This window comes from Saccostrea echinata, unplaced genomic scaffold (genome assembly GCF_033153115.1).
Source record: "Saccostrea echinata isolate AGI-Se365-2 ecotype Australia unplaced genomic scaffold, CSIRO_AGI_Sech_v1 ptg000002l, whole genome shotgun sequence".
NCBI lineage: Eukaryota > Metazoa > Mollusca > Bivalvia > Ostreida > Ostreidae > Saccostrea > Saccostrea echinata.
The window spans coordinates 11,900,442-11,922,500 of NW_026889751.1; the positions used below are offsets into that span (position 1 = coordinate 11,900,442).

At 35.5% G+C, this 22,059-nt stretch overlaps 3 protein-coding genes across 4 annotated transcripts in view; 1 reads left to right on the forward strand and 2 right to left on the reverse strand.

The window, feature by feature from the left end:
• Nucleotides 1-843: 843 nt before the first annotated feature.
• LOC133200526 (disintegrin and metalloproteinase domain-containing protein 10-like) lies at nt 844-3,440 on the reverse strand. The gene has a single exon (XM_061336314.1). The coding sequence runs from the start codon at nt 3,418-3,420 to the stop codon at nt 1,012-1,014; it is 2,409 nt and encodes an 802-aa protein (XP_061192298.1). The 5' UTR covers nt 3,421-3,440; the 3' UTR covers nt 844-1,011.
• A 2,452-nt stretch (nt 3,441-5,892) lies between these two features.
• LOC133172709 (protein disulfide-isomerase A3-like) lies at nt 5,893-11,669 on the forward strand. Its single transcript, XM_061307666.1, has 13 exons — nt 5,893-6,104; nt 7,082-7,169; nt 7,759-7,876; nt 8,295-8,402; nt 8,636-8,762; nt 8,866-8,979; nt 9,146-9,268; nt 9,357-9,539; nt 9,975-10,077; nt 10,190-10,318; nt 10,445-10,524; nt 10,674-10,731; nt 10,965-11,669. Exons 1-13 carry the CDS (start codon nt 5,971-5,973, stop codon nt 11,073-11,075), a joined length of 1,476 nt encoding a protein of 491 aa, XP_061163650.1. The 5' UTR covers nt 5,893-5,970; the 3' UTR covers nt 11,076-11,669.
• A 7,547-nt stretch (nt 11,670-19,216) lies between these two features.
• Nucleotides 19,217-22,059, reverse strand: part of LOC133172720 (methyl-CpG-binding domain protein 2-like) — a 7,006-nt gene continuing 4,163 nt past the window's right edge. For both annotated transcript variants that reach the window (XM_061307679.1, XM_061307676.1), the window contains exons 4-6: nt 21,882-21,972; nt 20,986-21,140; nt 19,217-19,552 (exon numbers count right to left, since the gene is read on the reverse strand). In XM_061307679.1, coding sequence (XP_061163663.1) covers nt 19,457-19,552; nt 20,986-21,140; nt 21,882-21,972 — 342 coding nt within the window. In that variant the 3' untranslated portion in view covers nt 19,217-19,456. The remainder of the gene's footprint in view (nt 19,553-20,985; nt 21,141-21,881; nt 21,973-22,059) is intronic.

The following is a 22,059-nucleotide window of genomic DNA, read 5'->3' on the forward strand; positions in this document are numbered from 1 at the left end:
CATGTCACAAGTCATTTAGAATACTCGTTTCCTACTGTATCGGAGATACAGGGCGGGGCCCGGCTCGAGCTATCGCTCTCGCCTTAAACCCCGCCCTGTATCTCCGATACAGTAGGAAACTCGTACTCTAAATATAACTAACGACATAGGTAATCAGTCTCTCAAAACGCCCAAAGAGCACTGAATGATCATTCAACGCCCTCTTGAATCTCCTAATAATCTCTGAGTAGTCATAGTAGTCTTACAGTGATCTCCTTTGATCACACATTATCTTTCAGCTCTATTTCCGTAGACCTCTAAATGATCTCGGTTGGTCACAAAGCAATCGCTCAGCCAGGGACCTATGTACTAAGTAGTTATCCCCCTCTTTCTCTCCACGAACATCGTTTGCAAACAAAGAACAAGATGTGCCAAGGTTAAAGTCTTTCAAAAGTAAGTTAAACTCCACGGTTAACGTCATGTAGCCCAGAATGCTGAGACTCAAAGAAAGGTCTTGTCACAAGGAATATACGTGTGAATTATGTAGCACCGACTGTTCTTAAGTTATGGACAAAGTTAAGGTCTGTTGAAGTTTTTCAAAAGTAGGTCTTTCAGGGTCAATTAAGACGTTAAAATTGATGATACCCAAAGAAAGGTCTTGTCACAGAAAACACACACGTGAGATATGAAAGCCCTAGCACAAATCATTCGAAAAGTATGGTCAAGGTTCAAGTTTTTGGCACAAACAGTCAAACAGAAAGGTTCCCGAATTTCCGATTACGGAGTTCAGGGGCATAAAAATTTATTTAGTTTTCTGTTTTTATATTTTTTCACTACGTAGATTTTTGATAGAGCTTTGATTATTGTATGCACTTAATTCTGAATTGCAATTAAACTTCCTAATATTATAAAAAAAAAATTCTACAGATGATTTTGAGTTTACAATGAAGCAAGTTGTTCGTAAGTTTCTATGTATATTGTTATATTGTTATAAGTGATTAAAAGGACAACGTTAAATAAGAATTTATGTAGTCATTCAATGTCGTGGGTATATATCATTCTCCTCATTGGATAACCACTGATCAATAGGTGTCGTACCGCCACATCCTCGGAGGTACACCTGGCCAACGTCTCCTGAATCAGTGTCTTTGTCGCTGTCGGGAAGAAGATGGAGAGTCGAACTACAGCATATGTGTATTCCAGACGCTCGTGGCCATGTTTTATTTTCCCAATCTTCTTGTCAAATAAAGCCGCCATCACAGACATTTTCTTTTCTTGTTTTTCTTTTTCTATCCTTGCTTGTGCCATCACCTGCTCAAATCGTCCTTGTCGATATGCACGACCTTGAACGTTTTCTTGTTTCTTTCTGCAACCGATGAATAGAATAATCAGCATAGTCAAACTCAGAAATCCAAAGAAAACATAGTACCAGCTGTTCTTCATCCACACTCCAATGTCGTGCCTAACTTGTGAGCTGAACGCATTCTTTAACCTTTCAATGACATCATTGGGATCTTCAGATATGCACATGCGTTGTGAGTTGCAGAACCCTCTGAAATTATTACAGGGTGTTCCGGATGCCAATAATATGGTTTTCCCTGTGGTTGAAAGGATTCCTAATTCGTTGGCCGGTCTACAAACGGTAGCATTCAGAGATTTGCAACATAGTTTACAAGCATCCTGAAAGTTATTTGTACATTGGCATTCTACAAGGTTTTTTCTTTCACATGCACTCTTTGTGCACGTCCCATTATAACAAAATTTCCTGTCCGATTCACATGAAGTATTGTCCGGTTTAAGTGTAGGGGATGGACACTTGGGATTACTTCCATCGCAGACGGCAGTTTGGCGACACTCGGATGAGAAACCACACTGCTTGCTCGCACTTACTGGCGTAATGGTACAGTCCTGTTCACAACAGATTCCAGTTTTCGGTGAGCACACTTTGCCTTCCGATCTCCTGAAGGTACACGGCGGATCCAAAGAGTTTGTGACGTCGGATGGTGTACAACATTTATCGGTGTACACACAGGAGAAAGACGTACCGCAGTCACATTCTTCACCTTGCTCAATAATACCATTTCCACAAGACGGAATGGTTCTATCAGCAAGGCAAGATCCTTTGTTTACGATAACAGGATACATTACATTTGTGCTACATGGCGAAAATTTCTTTTCATTTGGTTTCGATCCAGTACTAGCGAATGGATACATGATGAAATTGCCGTAGGTGGTCGACGTACAAGAAGGATCACTGTCAGGATCGTGTGGGCTTCCAAAATTATGACCAAATTCATGCGTCAATACGAGTGAAGATTTGTAACTTGTCAGACGTTTGCCATAATTGAGCATAGTAACTAGAGCAGAGTTGAAGCTGTACATCTTGCCATTGTACATAGTCCGCCCTTGACAAAGCCCACCAACAGCCCCGTATATACTGGAACTAGCTGTCCAAGCGAGACCTACAACACCATTGTCGAACTCACGATAAGTAAAAGCTACTCCTAAGCAGTATGGATCCAAGTCATATTCTGAAAATGCATAGAGGTAGTCGTAGACACTTAAATTTGGATCAGCCATGTGGTATTCACTGTAGCTGGAATCAGTAATAACAGTTATGTTAGATATTTCAAAGCCTATATTGTCACCATAGCCATTTCCATCAAAGTCAGTACTTCGGAAAATCATGTCTGCTTGGGCAACCTGGTATCGCATCTCGGATATTGTTTTTGATAAAGAAGAACCACCTATGTTTTTATAAAAGTCAGGATCGGCTACAACATGCAAAGAACATGATCTCGCAGAAGGCTGCGAAGATCGCTTAGTTATAAAATGTGAGCTCTGTCTATGGAAAACATTTGCACCGTTTGTTTTTATGCTGGTTTTCAGATGTCGCGTCGTCTGTCCTTCAGCATAAGGGGGGTCAAGGAAATCAATACGGGAGGGATAATCCTCTTTGACATCAGATTTTCTGTAAACGATGGATTTGTCAACCACATGCAGGTATTTTTCCAATGGTTCGACAAAAAGTACATCATGTTTATAGGAAACATATCCGTCATATTTGTCATTCTGAATTTTTCCAAATGCGAACGAAACTTGTGGAGCATTTGCATCATATCCTTTCACTAGCGTTGCTCCTTTCATTATTATATCAGATTGTACTTTTGGTAATACATTTCCATTTACTATTACATGTGCTGAAGACATTTCAACTGAAGTATCTTCTCTTAATTTTAGACATATATTTTGACCAAATGCTGAAAAATTAGTCTCCATGAAATTGTTTGAATATTTGAGATACGGTGACCTGATCACAGTATAATTCCGTAAAATTGGAAATGACCTCCTAATTTCCATTTTCAGATTAATCTCTCGTGTTACAACTAAAACTGTTCTAAATACAAATGTTAAAATGGCAAATCTCTTCATAGCTTTCATATTTGAAGGGCATCTGTTTCACAAATCAACACAACGAGGAAACAGCTTTAGGACGGTAATTTTAGACTGTGAAATAGTAGACTACGAATTTCCGATAAAATGTGAAAGGATGTGCTTATTCGTGAACAATCAAAATGTTGATGAAGTGCTTATAACTTTTTTGTTTAATACATATTTTAAAGTGGAAAGAGGGACGTTTGTATTAATTTTAGATTTTGGAGGCACTTTTTGATTAATGAAGTCTACATTGAACTGTATACCACCTTTAATGCATAACTGTAAGTTGTACGGTAATATTGCGATTGTATGGTTTTGAAAAACCATATGCATATACATGTAATTACAACAACTGTTTAACGAAATCAAAAACCGGCATATAGATTGAATTACATGTGTACACTTGCATCTTGATATAGTTTACTTATCTATTCAGTTTCATTGAAATAGGACCAAAAACTGCAGGTCAAGGAAGAAATTTAGTTATTTATATTTAATTCCATGACAACACCATTCGTTGAAATACGAATTTTCTTCTAAGATGAGAAAACATGCAAATCAGTGCACATCCTACGTAACAATAATATTTGTAAATGCAAATGGTGGCACAAACCATATACATGTAGGTATAAAACAATCAAAAACAGACCAAGAAAAGAGAAGACTGGTGATTTTGATGAAGATGAACAAAATCAAAAAGAGAACGAAGAATTAAATAGAATGCGCACTTGAATTTAAAGGAGATATGGATACGAATAAAAAGAAAAGCTTGAACAGCTTTTGAATTTTTTTATTATGATATATGTATTTTCTTGAATATGTCTTAATTTACTTTTATCAGGTTTATATACCAAAAGCAATAGGTCCATGTTATATCATCACAGACCTACCGTCTAGCTATGTAAAAAGTAAAGACTACATGTTTATAATTTTGTTTTACAAAACCAGTACATAGTTGAATAAATTCCATATTCAACAGTGAACTACAAAACATTGAATATCCTCTATATACTACATGAGGCATCAACTAGGATATATGGAAAAGTAGTACTGGTAAATATTTTCATACACAAAAGGACTGAAGAATTAATGTGCAATGCTAAAGAAAATGAGGAAAGGAGAAATTCCAGAGAAAGAACTTTTTTGGTAAAATTGTGGACATGTAGATAGGTAGACAAATCGACAGGTTAACTGGTCGACGGGTTGACACATCGACAGGTTGACACATTAATTGTTTGCTTGACAGGTCTACATGTATTAAGGAAGAAAGGTCGACAGGTTGACAGAAAGTTTGCTTGACAGGTCTACATGTATTCAGGAAGGAAGGTCGACGGGATGACAGGTTGACGAGCCGACAGGTCGATAGATGGATGAGTCGACGGGTTGACATGTTGACGGATTATTATCTCCGGTGGGTTCGAGCACTAACCCTAATCTCTCAGATGGGATAGAGGACTAACCCTAATCTTTCCGATGGGTTCGAGGACTAAACAACTCTCGGGAGGGTTCGAGAATTAACCGGCCCTAATCTCTCAGGTGTGTTCGAGGACTATAACCCTAATCTCGGGTGGGATCGATTAATCGAGTGGTTTTATACGAATAATGTCTTGTGTTTGTTCGCGCAAATTAAAGCTTATTAATTCAGGAGGATGTTATGAGATTATAAATAGGAATACCGAAAGGTAGTCAACTTTCGACCTGTCAACTTTTGTGTAGATATAAAGGAAACCAAACGGGTATCAACTGCATGTTGACCTGTCGACCTTTGTTTTAAGTGAGAATAATACCAAATGGGTGTCAACTGTCGACCTGTCCACCTTTGTTGTGATGGATAAGATTTAGCAATTTGATAGTCGACCTGTCGACCTTTATTTTGAGAGATAAGAGTTTAACAATTAGGTTTCAACTGTCGACCTTTGTGATGACAATACAGGTTAAGTGACAAATTGTCAACCATTTAGGGGAAAACCCTTCTTGTGGACTTTTTTTTCTTGTGGACTATTTGACGTATTTATGGCAAAACACTCACTTTTTTGTTTTATAAAGGGAACTATTTATTTCTTTGTTTTAAACTTGAAAGATTTTTACAATCGGTTAAATTACGGATCTGCTTTTCCGTATACCCTATTTGAACCGCTATATCTTATGAAAGGTCAGAAATTATTTTTTACCTACTAAATAATATCCTTTCACATTGTGAGAGAATATCACTTTGGTATCCTTACATACTATGAGAGAATATCACTTTTCAATAAATAAATCACAGTATTTCACTGTTGAAAATGTAATAAACACGAATATTCACATAAATTCCAAATTATGGTTTCCAGGTCCACCGTGCCTAACCATTTCTTTTTGGGGTTGCAAAAAAGAACGGGTGATTTGGTTAAAAAACTGGGGGAAGGGGGGGGGGGGGGTCAGAATAACTTAACGTACAATTTGTTTTTGACAATATTTAACAGGAAGTAACGTGGACCAATCAACATTCGACAGCACACACCGGCACTTACACGACTCCGAGGTTGTGACTGCACATATCGGTCAACGTGGAAAATGAAGGCCGTGGTAGCTGTACTAGCGTTTGTCAGTGCTACTTTAGCAAGTGATGTATTAGAGTTTACAGACTCAGACTTTGCATCAAGAGTTGCTGGACATGATCTTATTTTAATTGAATTTTTTGCACCTTGGTAAGTTTTTTTTGCCAAAAGTCGACTTGTAGACCCGGTAGCGTTTTCTTTTGCCAACTCTACTAGGCAAACATGTCACGAAGTTTATGATTCTGTTCTTTGTTGATAACATGAGTACATGTGTCTGGTATCTTCAGAATGTAATGTTCAACATACAGTCAGATCAAGATAATCCGCCTGCACAGTGGACTGAGGTTTATATACAAGAAAGACGTCTAATACAGTAGTCGTTAGTTTAACATTTTACACAGAAGCATATTACAAAATATAATTATGTAAAGGAGTTCCCAATGTAACTTGTCATCTTAATTATTTAAATTGCTCTCAGCTGTAGTAGTGTAAACACTGCAAGGCCATCCAATGATCCTTATACAGTCAAACCTCGTTATCGCGAACTCGATGGTACTGAGAAAATACTGTCTGAGGGTTTGAGATATTGAGGGTAAATTACTTAAGAAATACATGGTTAGGACTTCCCAATCACTTTGACATATCCATGGTATTTGAGATGTAATATTATGCATGTTCAAGATAGTGAAGTTCAACTGTTATATATACGGCATCATCCAAGTTAATTCAGATTGAAGTGTGGCTTCTCAGATGTCAATTATAAGATGAATCAATCACAGGTCATCAGTTATAAGTTGAGGGATTTTCATAAGGGAAATTAAAATGTAGATTTTATTTGCTCAAGTTTACCCTGGTGCTATATATGATGATATTATGTTCATCAAATTCATCTAATATTTAGTACATGTATAAAAAATTATATTCATTAAGAAACTCTCTTCTGAAGCCTGAACTTCAAGAATAAGCATTGATTTCCTATAAAAGATAATATCTTTCCTATAAAAGATAATCTGACATCAAAAACTTGTCCAGACAGCATAATACTAACATTACATGATTAATAATGGATAAATGAATATCCCATCAATATATCTGTAATAAAAAAAAATATATTGTATTTTTGATAGGTGTGGTCACTGTAAGAGACTAGCTCCAGAGTATGAAAGAGCTGCAACAACCCTTAAAGACAACGATCCACCTGTGCCTCTTGCAAAGGTAGACCACTTAAAAATTGATTTCCAAGATGTTCAAGTATTTATAATTAGAGGGTAAAAGGGATGCTTAAAATGAATGCTATATGGTCAAAAACTTGGTAAAAAGCTGGGAGTGGGGGGGGGGGGGGGTTTAAGAGTAAAAAGTAGCATTTGGGATCAGCATCCACTAAAGGGCAACAAGATGGCAACTTCAGAGTGTTAGAGGAATTCACTGGTTGGGGGAAGGGGAGGGAGTATTTTCCCTCCTGTAATCTATTACCTAGCATTATTTTTAACAAAAATTATCTGGACATACAAAATCAAGTTTTAGTTATCCATAAAGAATAACTTAAATTTCATATTTAAGAAAAAAAAAAAAGAAAAGAAAACGGTAAAACATGTTTATAATGAAGTTCTAGGGGTGGCAATTTTTTTTTCTTTCTTTTTTTAATATAAATGTAATTTGTTGTATCCTTTATATTCAAAATATATTTTAAAGCCATGGGGAATGAAAATCAATCCACTATATACGTCAATTCATTATAAGCATGTTTTACTGTATAAGGTTCTGTGATTGTAAATGTGATAATCAGAGAAAACTTGTTTGATAGGTTGATTGTACAGCCAATGAAGAAGTATGTAAGAAATATGGAGTTAGTGGATACCCTACACTAAAAATCTTCAGGGCAGGAGAATTTTCAGAAGAGTATGGAGGACCAAGAGAAGCAGGTATTTGAAGATTATTTTAAAGTAGATTAATTTCAGTATCGTAATTATTTGCTATAATAAGTTGGATTTTTGGGAGTTAGGTTTTGGTCCAGAACCCTATGTATGACTTATAAATGAGTCATAGAAATGTTTCTTGATGACCAAATGTGTTTTTGTAACAGTTCCAACAATTATCAATTTATCATTGATAATAGTTAGGACATTCGTCATATTTTTCCACCCAGGAAAGGAACATCTAAGGTTATCATATGCATAAGTATAAATGCTTACAAATTTTAATGTTAAAATAAACTTTTATATTTGTTCGAAATGTATATTGTTACTAATTTTCATAAAAGATAAAACAATAAAAAAAAAATCAGTCATACCTCAAAAATAGAATATTGATTTAAAATGCATATTTTTTCTTTGATTTCAGATGGCATTATCAAATACATGCAGACGAGAGCTGGGCCAACATCTAAAGAGCTTACTGATATTGCTACTGCTGAAAAATTTCTGTCCAAGGGCGAATATGGAGTTATAGGTAAAACGGTGTATAAGTTCAGAAATGAAGTCCATAATATATTTTTAAGTAAGGGAACATAAAACTTTATAGAAAGAAATAGCCAGTCTATGTTCTGGCATTTTTGGTTGGTTGGTATGTCATGAAATTTTATGTATGTTGGCATTGATTTCGACACTATATTGATAACCATCTTTCTATTCCAAAGAATAAAAATCAGCATATTAATTTTTTATTTGTTTCTTTGATTGTAGGATTCTTTGAAGATGGAGAAAGTGAGTTGGCTAAGACATTCCAAAAGACAGCTGATGCAATGAGCACAGATTTACGCTTTGCCCATACCACCAACAAAGAAGTTCTGGATAAATACGGATACAAAAAGTAGGTGCATTTACTTGAGACAAAAACCAAAGCAGTAGATATTGTGGAAGTCTGAATTTTCATATATGATAGAAATCATTATTTCATTTTCTCTATATTTTAGTGATATTGTGTTGTTCCAACCAAAGAGACTCAATAACAAGTTCGAGGAATCTGTCATGAAATATACTGATGATGCAGCAGTGCATAAAATCAAAGACTGGATTAACAATAACCTGTAAGTGACATGTTCTAATCTATCATCTAGTCTTAATTTCCTCAACCAATTATAGGCATGTTTGTAATTCTTTAATTCCATCTTTGTCGCATTTAAAATTTTGGTAAGATAAATCTTTGCTGTAACTAAAGAAGAATTTTGAAATTAACGAGGTGTTTGTTTATAGACTTGGACTGTGTGGACACAGGACTCAGGGCAATGCAGAGAAATTCAAGAAACCCCTGGTTGTAGCTTACTATGATGTAGATTACGTGAAGAATGAAAAGGGAACTAATTACTGGAGAAACAGGTTAGATGTCATTGTTAGTCTTTGTTCTCAAAGAAAGGAAAAGATACAACATGCTCATTATCATGTATGTATTGATTCCTTAATATAGGGTGATGAAAGTTGGCAAGAAGCTGAAAGACGAGGGAAAGAAAGTTAACTTTGCTGCAAGCAATCACAAGGACTTCAGTTACGAGCTTGGAGAGTTTGGAATGGGAGACGTTAGCGGTGACAAGCCTGTGGTAGCTGCCAGAGACGAGAGTGACAAGAAATATGTCATGACAGAAGAGTTCTCGTAAGTTCAATACTGTGACTGTTGTTGAGATCTTAATACAAAACTAAGACATGTCATAATCAAAAATGTCTTATAAATAAACTATTAGACAGAGAGTTGAGCATTATTCTGTGCATATGAATTAAATGATGCATATTAGAAAGCTGTGAAAATGTGTCTACACACCTTGACACTTATATGATATGGAAAATTTATTATTTGATACCTAAATTTAAAATAATTTACTGTATTATTTACTGTATTTACAAATTTTACTTCACTGTTCTTAAATTAGATCTTAAATTTTACTGCCCATTGGTACATTTACATATATAGGAGCAGTCTCTCCTGTGTTTGCTCTAAGCAGTTGCTGAAGGATTTGCTATATATAAAAACTTATGATGAGAGAAAAATAAACAACATTTATAATCAGTCTAATTTCATCTTCATGTGTAGAATGGACAACCTTGAGAAGTTTGTTCGGGACTTTTTGGATGGTAAAGTAGAACCTTACTTAAAGTCTGAAGCAGTGCCAGACAATACAGATGCAGCTGTAAAAGTAAGCATAGCAAGTTCTAGCTTGACTTGGATAAGGCTTTTATAATCATTTTGATGTAAATTGCTGTAATTCCAAAGATTGAAATTGTACTAATTCTTCTTTATTCTTTTAGACTGTAGTTGCCAAAAACTTTGATGAGATAGTGAATGACCCTGAAAGGGATGTTCTCATTGAATTTTATGCCCCATGGTGTGGACATTGTAAACAGCTAGAACCTAAATACACTGAACTAGGAGAAAAGGTCGGCATAATAGAGTAAAGCAAATCAATTGTAGAATTAAAGATTCTCTCAGTCTGCAATATGTTCTATTATTTAGAAATCACCAGAAGTCAAAACAAAAAATTAAGCATTTCTTGAACATTTCAGTTAGCAGATGAGCCTGGAATAACCATAGCTAAAATGGATGCTACTGCCAATGATGTAGCTAAGCCATACGAAGTCTCAGGGTAAGCTGTGGGGCAGAGCCAGCATCTTTGAACAGACTATTTTGTTTGCACATTAAAGTCAATTCCTTGTGTAGTAAAAATAAAAAAAAATTGTATACAAAGTAATAAGCATGAAATGCAAATTTTACGTGCTACTTCTATTTTTGTAGGTTTCCTACAATCTATTTTGCACCAAAAGGATCCAAAAATAATCCTAGAAAATATTCAGTAAGTATATCTCCTTTATTGGAACAAAGAGATGTACTAAACATTATAGCTTATAAGTTCTTTTTTTTTCTTTGGTTTTACAGTGTATAAGTGCATAAAGTTAATCATGATTTTGGGGCTAAAACTTTTATTTTTAATGTACATAAACTTACATATATTGGGATGGGATGTCTACGGTGAGTGTACACTATATTAATAGCCCTTTTACACTGTGTAAACTCTGCTTTTTGTAGGGTGGAAGAGAAGTGGACGATTTCCTTAAATATTTAGCTAAAGAGTCTACAGATGAATTGAAGGGATATAAACGTGACGGCAAAAAGAAGAAGAAGAAGATAGAATTATAAGAGAGGGGAGAATTGAGAGATGTTGTGTCGAGTGTTTGATCACATAACGAGCAAATGTGTTGAGAGAATGGGTGTGTCTGTTGCTGCGTTATGGATAGTTTCATTATCATGTATATCAGAATCTTAGTGAAGGACATTTTGGGGTTTTTGTTAGACACAGGTTAATTATTTTTCTTCCTTGAAATTTTTCACTTAAATTTGGTTTAATTGTTATGTAGGTCACAAAGCTTTATATGAAATCAAAACTTAAAGTTCATGAATGTCATATTGATGTTTGTGTGAAGGTATTTGTTGATTTGTAGATTATTTATTTGACTACAAAGACCAATTATTATGGCCACTAATGAGTGATTGTTGCATCATGTTACACAATTCCATGTTTATACTACACAATTCACATATTTGTACGTGTATTTCATGTAAAGCGGTGCCTAGTTTCCCAGTAAAAAGTGCTCCAAGGGTAACTCTTGCATGCTATTTGATTTTGTGTCTAACCAAATAAATTTTATTTGTTCTTGAACTTTTTCTTTAAATTTAGAATATTTTTGTTTCAAAATGTGGGAGACAACAATGGGAAATAAAGTTCTTTTTGTATTTTCCAGTTTTATCTTTGTTTCTTTTAGCTCACCCAGCCTAGATCGAGGGCTAGTAGGCTTATGCCATCACTTGGCATGTATTGTCAGCATTTTAAGTTGGACTTTTTTTTCCTCAAGTTTCCTCTGAAACTATGTGGCTGATTTTTATTTAGATTTTGTAGTTTGATTTGGGGATGTCTGCTACAAATGATTCACTTACAATTTTAATCTAATGAAAAACAAGGACACTGTTGCTATAAATGTTTCACTTTTAATTTTGATCTGATGAAAATCAAGGCTGTTGTTACTATAAATACATGTAGAACAAATGGGTGATATGCTGTTCTTACATGTATGTAAGTAGAGCAGAAGATTAGTACAGTTTTGTGCTAATAATTCAGAAGAGAGTTGAGTCTAAATCATGGCAAAATAAAACATAGGTAATCAAAGAAAAGTAAAGCAAATCTCACATCATATTTTCTTTATAGTTAGTGTGCATCCTGAAAACAATATTCATGCAAGTTCTGTGTAAGTAGGTCTTATAGTTCATTGGGAATTGACCTGTTCCAAAAACTTTAATCAAGAAACTAATCAAGAAAATGTCTTTCATTTCCTACATCCGAAGCAAGTCTGAAATGCACCATCTATGTAAGTTAAATCATAACAGGCTATATAATTATAGAGCTACTCAAAACACATTGTCATGGTTACTCATTTGAAAAATGTAGGTCAGATCCAGAATCCGAATCAAGTCTGGTAGTGGCCATACCTAGATACGTCATCCATGCAAGTTTGGTCCAGGTAGGGCTTATAGTTACTTGGGAATGGACTTACACCAAAAACTTTAACATAGTCACTCATCTGGAAAATGAAGGTCAGATCCAGCATCCATAGCAAGTTTAATAGGGTCCATCCCTAGATGCATCATCCATGCAAGTTTGGTCCTGGTAGGGCTTATCGTTACTTGGGAATGGACTTGCTCCAAAAACTTTAACCTGATCACTCATCTGGAAAATGTAGGTCAGATCCAGCATCCAAAGCAAGTCTGGTAGTTTCTATCCCTAGATGCATCATCCATGCAAGTTTGGTCCAGGTAGGGCTTATAGTTACTTGGGAATAGACTTGCTCCTAAAACTTAAACCAGGACGCCAACGCCGGGGATGTAGCATAAGCTCATCTCGACTTCATCGAGGTGAGCTAAAAATGGGAAGGTGAGATCTAGTGGTTAGGTACCCAGAGTAGAAAAAAATCAGGATGACGAGATCTTGCAACTAGGTACTATCCAGGATTGAACAAAATTCAGGATAGCAAGATCTAACAACTTACCCAGGGTTGCACCCATTCCCCCCCCCTTTCACTGAAAGTGGGGGATGCAATGTATTAATTTGAGTCTGTCTGTCTGTTACACTGTCTGTGTGTAACTCTATCTCCTAAAGCCTTCAAGTTTTTGCAATGAAATCACAACTCCCTGTGGCCTAATGAAGACCCCTATTGATTTTGAGGTCAAAAAGGTCTTTCTTAGCTTTTGCAATGAAACTAAAGGTCAAGAATTTCTTAAACTGGGTAGAACTTTATTGACCTTAAGGCCAAAAGTTAAAAGGTCATTTGGTGTAATGACTGGCTTGGAATAACACTTCTTTCCATCCCAAGTTAAGATCATGACCAAAATCATCAGAAGAAGGATATCCATAGCTGTAGATGTCAAGCTGCATAAAGAACAAGCAGGGCGATGATGTATTGAACAATTTTTTTACATTGAGAAGCATCATAGAACAGTGAACAGAATGACAACAGCAATTATATATTAATTTTATTAATTTTAAAAAGGCCTCCGACAGCATTTATAAGGACAGTCTGGAACAAATGTGTGGTCATTTGGAACCCCACAACATCCCATAAATATCATCAAAAGTTTTTATGTCAACTTCAGTTGCATGGTTGGAAACACCAGCATCGACTTGGATGTTAATAATTAAAGGAGTCCGTCAGGGCTTTGTAATGTCATCAACACTCTTCATAATAACCATTGACTAAGTCATGAATATCTGACATTCCAAGAGGCATCAGATGAGGTACACTCAAAGACTGGACTTTGCTGATGATATTGCGCCTTATTCTCTCACTCCCACTGGCAAATTCAAGACAAGTCCAGCAGGCTCCACAAATATGCTGGTAGCATTCGATTGAAAAAAAACACAAAAACAGAGGTCATGACCCTAAATGTAAACAAGTCAAAGTGGAAAATCACATCCTCCCATGTACCAACACCTTTACATACTTGGGTAGTAAAGTCACAACAGATGGTGGAGCAGAGACTGATATCAAACAGAGACTATCCAAGGCGAGGGCAGCATTTAAAAATCTACAAACTGATTGGAGACCAAGTCAAAATACCATCAGGACAATACTAAAACCAGAAGTCTCTGATGAGACTGTAGCTCTACTGGTTGTACTCAAAGTAGCACTTGGACTTGAAACTTTGCAACAGCAATAAATAGAATAATGATCTTGGATTAGTCTCTTTTTGGGGCAAGATTTATTGCAATCAGACTAAAACTGTAGGAGGAGTAGCCTTTCAAAACAATTTTACAGAAATTTTGATTTAAGTAATCATATCAACATCATTCAACAAAATCAAAAAACAATAAAATCTATTATGTATCTCAGTGTAGTCTACTTGTACGCAACGTTATACTGAAATCAGACAAAAAGTGTAGGCGGAGTAGCGTTTTGAAAGTATTTCAAGAAAATTTCCAATTTTAGTAACCATGCCAGCACTGTTCATCGAAATCCAAAACTGGTAAAGAGAATTATGTATCTTAGTGTAGTTTACTTGTGTGCTAAGTTATGCTAAAATCAGACCAAAACTGTAGGAGGAGTAGCATTTTGAAGGTATTTCAAGGAAATTTCTGTTTTTAGTAACCATGGCAACACCGTTCATCGAAATCAAAAATCGATATAAAGAATTATGTATTTTAGTGTAAACTACTTGTTTGCCAAGTTATACTGAAATCGGACCAAAACTGTAGGAGGAGTAGCGTTTTGAAAGTATTTCACAGAAATTTCTATTTCTAGTAACCATGGCAACTCCGTTCATTGAAATCAAAAATCGATACACAGATTTATGTATCTTAGTGTAGTCTACTTATGTGCCAAGTTGTATTGAAATCAGACCAAAACTGTAGGAGGAGTAGCGTTTTGAAAAATTGTATACAGACGGATGGACGACGGACACCTTACTACCGCATAAGCTCTTCTGGTCTCTGACCAGCAGAGCTAATTAAGAATACTAAGAATATTTTGGTCCAATACCATCTCAAATCAGGACCTTCTCAACCAGTGTCAGCAAGAGGACATGGCATGACCACAGTCATCATCATATCAGATGTTGGAATTGGCTTGGCCATGTACTTAGAAGGGACTCAGGCAGCATTACAAAGACAGATCTCTTCTCGACAACAGAGGGAAAATGGACAAGAGGAAGGCCCAGAGTCACTTGGCATATTATGTTTTCCATATTTAAAAAGCACAAACATTTGTACAAATTGCAATTTATAAAATAAAAATGGTAAATACGCAAGTTATCAAAAGAAATATTTGTGAGTAATAAGTGACTAATTATCAAACGCTCCAAGTCCATTTAAAATCAGGTATCAGGTACATACTTTGTAAGCTGTCAGTTTCTTATATTTTCTAAATAAGTATGTTACATTAAAAGTTTAAAATTTATCAATTTAAACTTATCTATAACGATTGTTATAAATAAGTTTAAATTGATAAATTTTAAACCCTTAATGTAGCACATCTCCTGTGGTGTAGGCATTAATTATAACAAACATTACATTATAGATCCTCAACTGGTTGTGTTAGAGCTTGACAAATGCCCATCTGCAGCCCCCCCCCCCCCCCCCCCCCAGCTTTCAGATTTGTGAGACATGATGCTCTGAATTAGTTGATATTTAAAGAAAAAAATAAATAAAAATATCATATTAAACGATATCAATTTAACTTTAACAACTTAATCTATATCAAATTAATATTAAAAACAAAACGACATATGCTGACAAGCATGCAGTTCTGTCTAATTCCCAAAGGATACAGATAAGAGCTGCGAGATCAGAGATCCTCTACAAGAAATGATTGAGACAGCTAGCCTTCCTACACTGAACTCATTAACTAATTTTTAACTGGATGCATGTCCACTTATTACTCCCAACGGATGAATGGATCTATACGTACTATCTGCTTTGTAGTGCAATAAAAATGCCTATTTATGTCTAATTTATGTCATTCTGAAATTAAATTTGAAAACAAATTTTTTTTTCTTTGTTGCAAAGATTTATAAAAAGAAAAAAAATCTTTGTTATCTTGATTCAACATTTTTAATAAGGTTCCTGCATTACTCTTAGATTTGTAGGGACTATCTAGTACCATAATTAAAACATTTTTTTTTAACTTGATTTTTTTAGATTTAATGTCAGACTGGTTTTAAGCTGCAATTCATTCCAATATCACTCCCCCCCCCCCCCCCCCAGTATAATTAGTTTTAATTATACATGTATTATACAATATCAAATTAGTTTATTATACAATATCAAATTAATTTATTATACAATATCAAATAAGTTTTAATTACTCTTCACCAAATTCGTTTTAAAAGTTAGGCTAGCAAACTATTTAATCCAACACGGCTGATTCTTTTTGCCCAGTTCCCAAGAGATATAGATAACACCTGCTTGACCAGAAATGCTCTACCAGTGTAGCTCCTCACACTAAACTCATTAATTTCTCTCTAATTTGACATGCAATTTTCTGTTACCAAATCCTCCTTGACCAGTGCTTGATAATTACACCCTGGCAGAGGTGGAATTTCTCTTGTAACATTACATTTGTTATAGATTGCTGTAAAGTATATAATGAAAAAATAAGTATTTTCATGATTTAACATTTTTTTGATAAGCATACTGCAACACTCTTGCATTTTTTGGGGGGATTGTGTAATCTAATAGTAAAAAGACAGGGTTTTTTTAAATTTCACTTAAATTAGAGGTCACAGTGACCTTGAAATAGGTCGCGACACACCTTCTACCTAAGATGCATAAATTGGCCAAGTTTGATGATTGTAAGTCCAATCGTTTTCTAGTTATGAACCGGACAGGATTTTCCCATATTTTGCCATAGCATCTTAATTAAAGGTCAGAGCGAGCGACCTAATTTTAGTGCGCGACACACCTTCTACCCAAGAAGTATCAGCTGACAAAGTTTGATAATCCTAGGCCTAATAGTATTAAAGTTATGAGCCGGACACGAGAATAGCTAACAGACAGACAGACAGACGGACATGAACGCCATAACATAATACGTCCCGTCTAGAGACAGGCGTATAAAAACTTAACCTTGGCCATCTCTTGAGTGGTTGGTGCTAGGGATTTCATACTTCACATGTGTAATCCTTGTGACAAGGCCTTCTTTGCATACCAACAACTTTGACCCTTTGACCTTGGAGTTAGACATTCTTTTGAAAAACTTTAACCTTGGTCATAACTGTTGAACAGTTGGTTCTAGGGCTTTCATACTTCATATGTGTAATCCTTGTGACAAGGCCTTCCTCTGGATACCTTTGACCTTGATCTTGGAGTTTGACCTACATTCAAAAAATTTTAACCTTGTCTATAACTTTTAAACATTTGAATGCTAGGGCTTTCATATTTCACGTGTATTTCTTGTGAAAAGGCCTTTCCTTGGGCACCATTAATTTTGTCCTTGACTTTGATGTTTGACTTACTTTTGAAAAACTTTAACCTTTTTCAAAGGTTGCTGCTAAGGCGTTTATATTTCACAGGTATATTTCTGGAGACAAGACCTTACTTTGGGTACCAACATATTTGATTTGCATATGATAAAGTTTAACCTTCACTATAAGTTGCCATACAGGGGCATCAATGTTTCACAAACACATCTTGTTTTTTTTTATGCCCCCGGATCGAAAGATCCCGGGGGTATATTGTTTTTGTCTTGTCTGTCTGTTGTCAACTTTAACCTTGCCCATAACTTTTGATTGGTTGGAGCTATGACTTTCATATTTCACATGTGTATTCCTTGTGACAAGACCTTTCTTTGGGTACCATCATATTTGACCTTGGAGTTTGACCCACTTTTGCAAAATTTTATGAGACTTTAACCTTGGCCATAACTTCTGAACAGTTGGTGCTTGGGGTTTCAAACTTCACATGTGTATTCTTTGTGACAAGGCCTTCCTTAGGATATCAACAACTTTGACCTTGACCTACTTTTGAAAAACTTTATCCTTGGCCATAACTTTTGAATGGTTGGAGCTAGGGCTTTCAAACTTCACATATGTAATCCTTGTGACAAGACCTTTTTTTGGAAACCAACCACTTTGACCTTTTGACCTTGACCTAGGAGTTTGACCTACTTTTGTAAAACTTTAACCTTGGCCATAACTTTTGAATGGTTGGAGCTAGGGCTTTCATACTTCACATATGTAATTCTTGTGACATCACCTTCCTTTGAATACCAACCACTTTGACCCTTTGACCTTGTCATAGGAGTTTGATCTACTTTTGAAAACTTTAACCTTGGCCATAACTTTTGAATGGTTGGTGCTAGGGCTTTCATACTTCACATATGTAATCCTTGTGACAAGACCTTTTTTTTGGAAACCAACCACTTTGATCTTTTGACCTTGACCTAGGAGTTTGACCTACTTTTGTAAAACTTTAACCTTGGCCATAACTTTTGAATGGTTGGAGCTAGGGCTTTCATACTTCACATATGTAATTCTTGTGACATCACCTTCCTTTGAATACCAACCACTTTGACCCTTTGACCTTGTCATAGGAGTTTGATCTACTTTTGAAAACTTTAACCTTGGCCATAACTTTTGAATGGTTGGTGCTAGGGCTTTCATACTTCACATATGTAATTCTTGCGACATCACCCTCCTTTGGATACCAACCACTTTGACCCTTTGACCTTGACATAGGAGTTTGACCTACTTTCAAAAAACTTTAACCTTGGCCATAACTTTTGAATGGTTGGTGCTAGGGCTTTCATACTTCACATATGTAATCCTTGTGACAAGACCTTCCTTTGGATACCAACCACTTTGACCTTGACGTTTTACTTACTTTTAAAAAACTTTAACCTTCGCCATAACTTTTGAACAGTTGCAGTTAGTTCTTTCAAATTTCACAGGTATATTCCTTGAGACAAGACCTTTCTTTGGGTGCCAACATTTTGTATCTTTTGGCCTGGATTTTGACTTGCATTTGAGAAACTTTAACCTTCGCCATAAGCTGCCATATGGGGGCATCAGTGTTTCACAAACACATTTTGTTTTTTGTTAAGATCAGTGTTTAATTAAAATTTTTTGATATGAATCAATACTAGTAATTATTACTATCCAATCCTAGAAGAAGTATGCTATGTATATTGTTTCAGATGTACAGAATACAGTGATCAAAATCGATAGCAGATCCATGCTAAAATAACTATTAATTCCCCTGGACCACACCTGCACCAGTAATTAGAAATGGCTATAAATTACAGTCACTGATTGCATTTTTATTCAATAAATATGACAAATGATCTTTGAAGTCATCCTAACAAGCACAGGAACAATGAAAATCTGACAATTTTATGGTAAAAGCAACATGAGTACACATACAATGTTTGAGGACTACATATAGTTAGGGGTACAGCCCTCACTAGTAACAAACACACATCATCTCAGATCTACTGGGTTTTGACATGATAATATAAATAGTTCCTAGATAGGGATCACTACATTAGTCCTTTAATGGCATCCTGCAGCTTCTTTCTGGCTTCGATCACCTTCAGTTCTTGTCTGCGGATGTCTTCTTCTGACACAATCACTTGCTGTAATGGAGAAGGTTTAACTTGTATTAACGATCATAAAGAATCACTGTTGTGTAACAGAAAATATGTTATGTAGGAAAATTATCAAATCAATTCTGATAACAAAGAATGCTGCAAAAAAATAATCTGGAGAGTGCGTCTGACTCTGAAAGTTTGCCATCATTGAATTTGATCTCTTTTGTTTTCCGACTGAAATAAGGAAGAAAATCAAAAGCCTGAAAGGCTTCAATGACGTCGAACAAGAAAAATGATTTCAAAAGAATCTGAAGATAGCAATAGGTCGAGTGAGTGACTCAGGTGACATAATAATAATAATAAAAAAATAGTTTTAAACAAAATGTCACAATTACAGTCTGGGGCCTTATGTCATGGTCCGAATGGAGCAGGGTTCGAATTGACCAGACACCGTCGAACATGTTCATGCTAAATATCAAACTAATATCTTTTCAGTCAATTGAAGAACTATGAAGGACTTCATGAATTTATATATTATTCTTTCTAATTGCCAATGTCAAAGCGTTGTTTTGGTGATTGCATCTAAACTACAACCATGACTCTGCTCTGTTACAAGTACGATCGAGTTACGATAGGGGGTGGTATATTGGAGGAAATGGAGAAATACAGTAATACTGGTCAACATCATCGGTTTTTAGGATAAAGTTGGTCAGAAGATTGTAAAAGTAAAGCTAAGATTTACAAATTCAATCTTTTCAGTCTTATAGTATTCGTGTTTATGTAATTTAATTTGTAAATTATTTTACCGCCTGTTGGGTTGTTTGTGTTCCACGGTTATCGTTCCAAAATGTTATTCATGTCATTCGACGCACCTTTCTGTAGAAATTCATCCGCAACAACCATCACGTTTTTATTGTGTGAAAATAAAACATAATATCGTTGTTTTGTAAAAGAATTAATTGTAGATACAATTGATGCAATTTCATTTTCAAGCTATAATTATTCATTGTGAGCGTTTTAAAAGAAATTGGTTTATAGCTATTGCTATTTTCTATTGCGGATGCATCCACTGACACATTCGGTCGCGTACATCCCTTGGCGATTTCACTTGGCCGATCGCTAGATGACGTTCGAGCTCCAAGAGCTCGACGTCATAAAAATGCGATATGTCAATGTTGACACATAAGACTATGATTCTGTATGATCCTTACTTGTATGTGTGGTGGATACATGTCATGATCCTACATTGTCCTTACCAGTATGTGTGGTTGTTGACACCTAAGCTTATGATCCTGTATTGTTCTTACCTGTATGAATGATTGATACATATTGATGTTGATACCTTAGTCTATAATTCTACATGGTCCTTACCTGTATGTGTGGTTGACACATGTTGATGTTGATACCTAAGCATATGATTTTGTAAAGCACTTACCTGTATGTGTGGTTGATGCATGCAATAATAGTATGGTCCTTACCTGTATGTGTGGTTGATACACATCGATGTTGACACCTGGGTTTTTGGCCACTGTTGCTCTGTTATTACCTTGACCTACAACTGGACTATTGCTGATATGGAGAGCTGCTGATATACTCTGTAAAATGTTTTCTGTTGTCAGCTCTGGGCCTACACCTGCAAAATAAGTCACATGAATTACTGAAGGTGCCAAATTAGCATAATACAGTGTGCAATGATTTATACATTCACAAAACAACTATCACTTTATCTATAGAAACTACCCATTACAAACAGTACCAACAAGCTAGAATAACCTGAGATTTATACAAACCTTGATATTATGAAAATTTTTGTGCCCCTTTATTGGAATGCACCATACTTTCTACTAGAACTCACACTTTTTTTGCTGAATTATATACTGTAGATCACTAAATTTTCTCGACACCTTACTTTTCACGAGACTGTTGTCTAGTATTTATAAGCAAACAAAATTTTCACAAATTTTGGTTATTGTTCTGTGTTTAACAATAGAGTAATATGAGAGAATGAAATTTTCGTGAGCAGACAGTCTTGTGTAATTATGCTAAAAATAAAATTCTCACAAATAAAAAGTGATTTACTGTACATGTACTCATGTATATCTTCAATTTTCAGAAAATTTTAACATCTATTTAACTCTGAGAGTTAATATTTTCAGTCCATAAATGGTACTGACATTGGTGCCAAGATAGGTGAGAGAGCACAAAAATATTCTGGAGAAACACTGATAAATGGGCTATCCTTTTCCCTTCACACCCATTTCTTCCTCCCTTATTTCTGCTTGAAGACTTCCTTTCCACAATCCTTCAATTCCAACTTCTTTTCTCCACCTCTCTGCACTACTCTAAGAATTACTGACTCACTATGTTTGCTTACCTTGTACATTTCTTGGCAGATCTAGGGCCTTGATGACTTCTTCTTGACTATCACAGGCTTGTATGCCCTGTAGACGTTTCTCCCAGAACAACTGAAATCAGGCAGTTTTGTGTTACTCATCAATAGAAACTGTTTCCTGAATGATGGGCATTGTTGATCTTTGTTGGCAAAGCTTATT

Coding starts and splice junctions, on each gene's coding strand:
- LOC133200526 (XM_061336314.1), bottom strand. CDS start 3,420: ATGAAAGCTATGAAGAGATTTGCCATTTTAACATTTGTATTTAGAACA.
- LOC133172709 (XM_061307666.1), top strand. CDS start 5,971: ATGAAGGCCGTGGTAGCTGTACTAGCGTTTGTCAGTGCTACTTTAGCA. Junction 8,403..8,635: donor GGGCGAATATGGAGTTATAG/GTAAAACGGTGT, acceptor CTTTGATTGTAG/GATTCTTTGAAGATGGAGAA. Junction 10,732..10,964: donor ATAATCCTAGAAAATATTCA/GTAAGTATATCT, acceptor TGCTTTTTGTAG/GGTGGAAGAGAAGTGGACGA.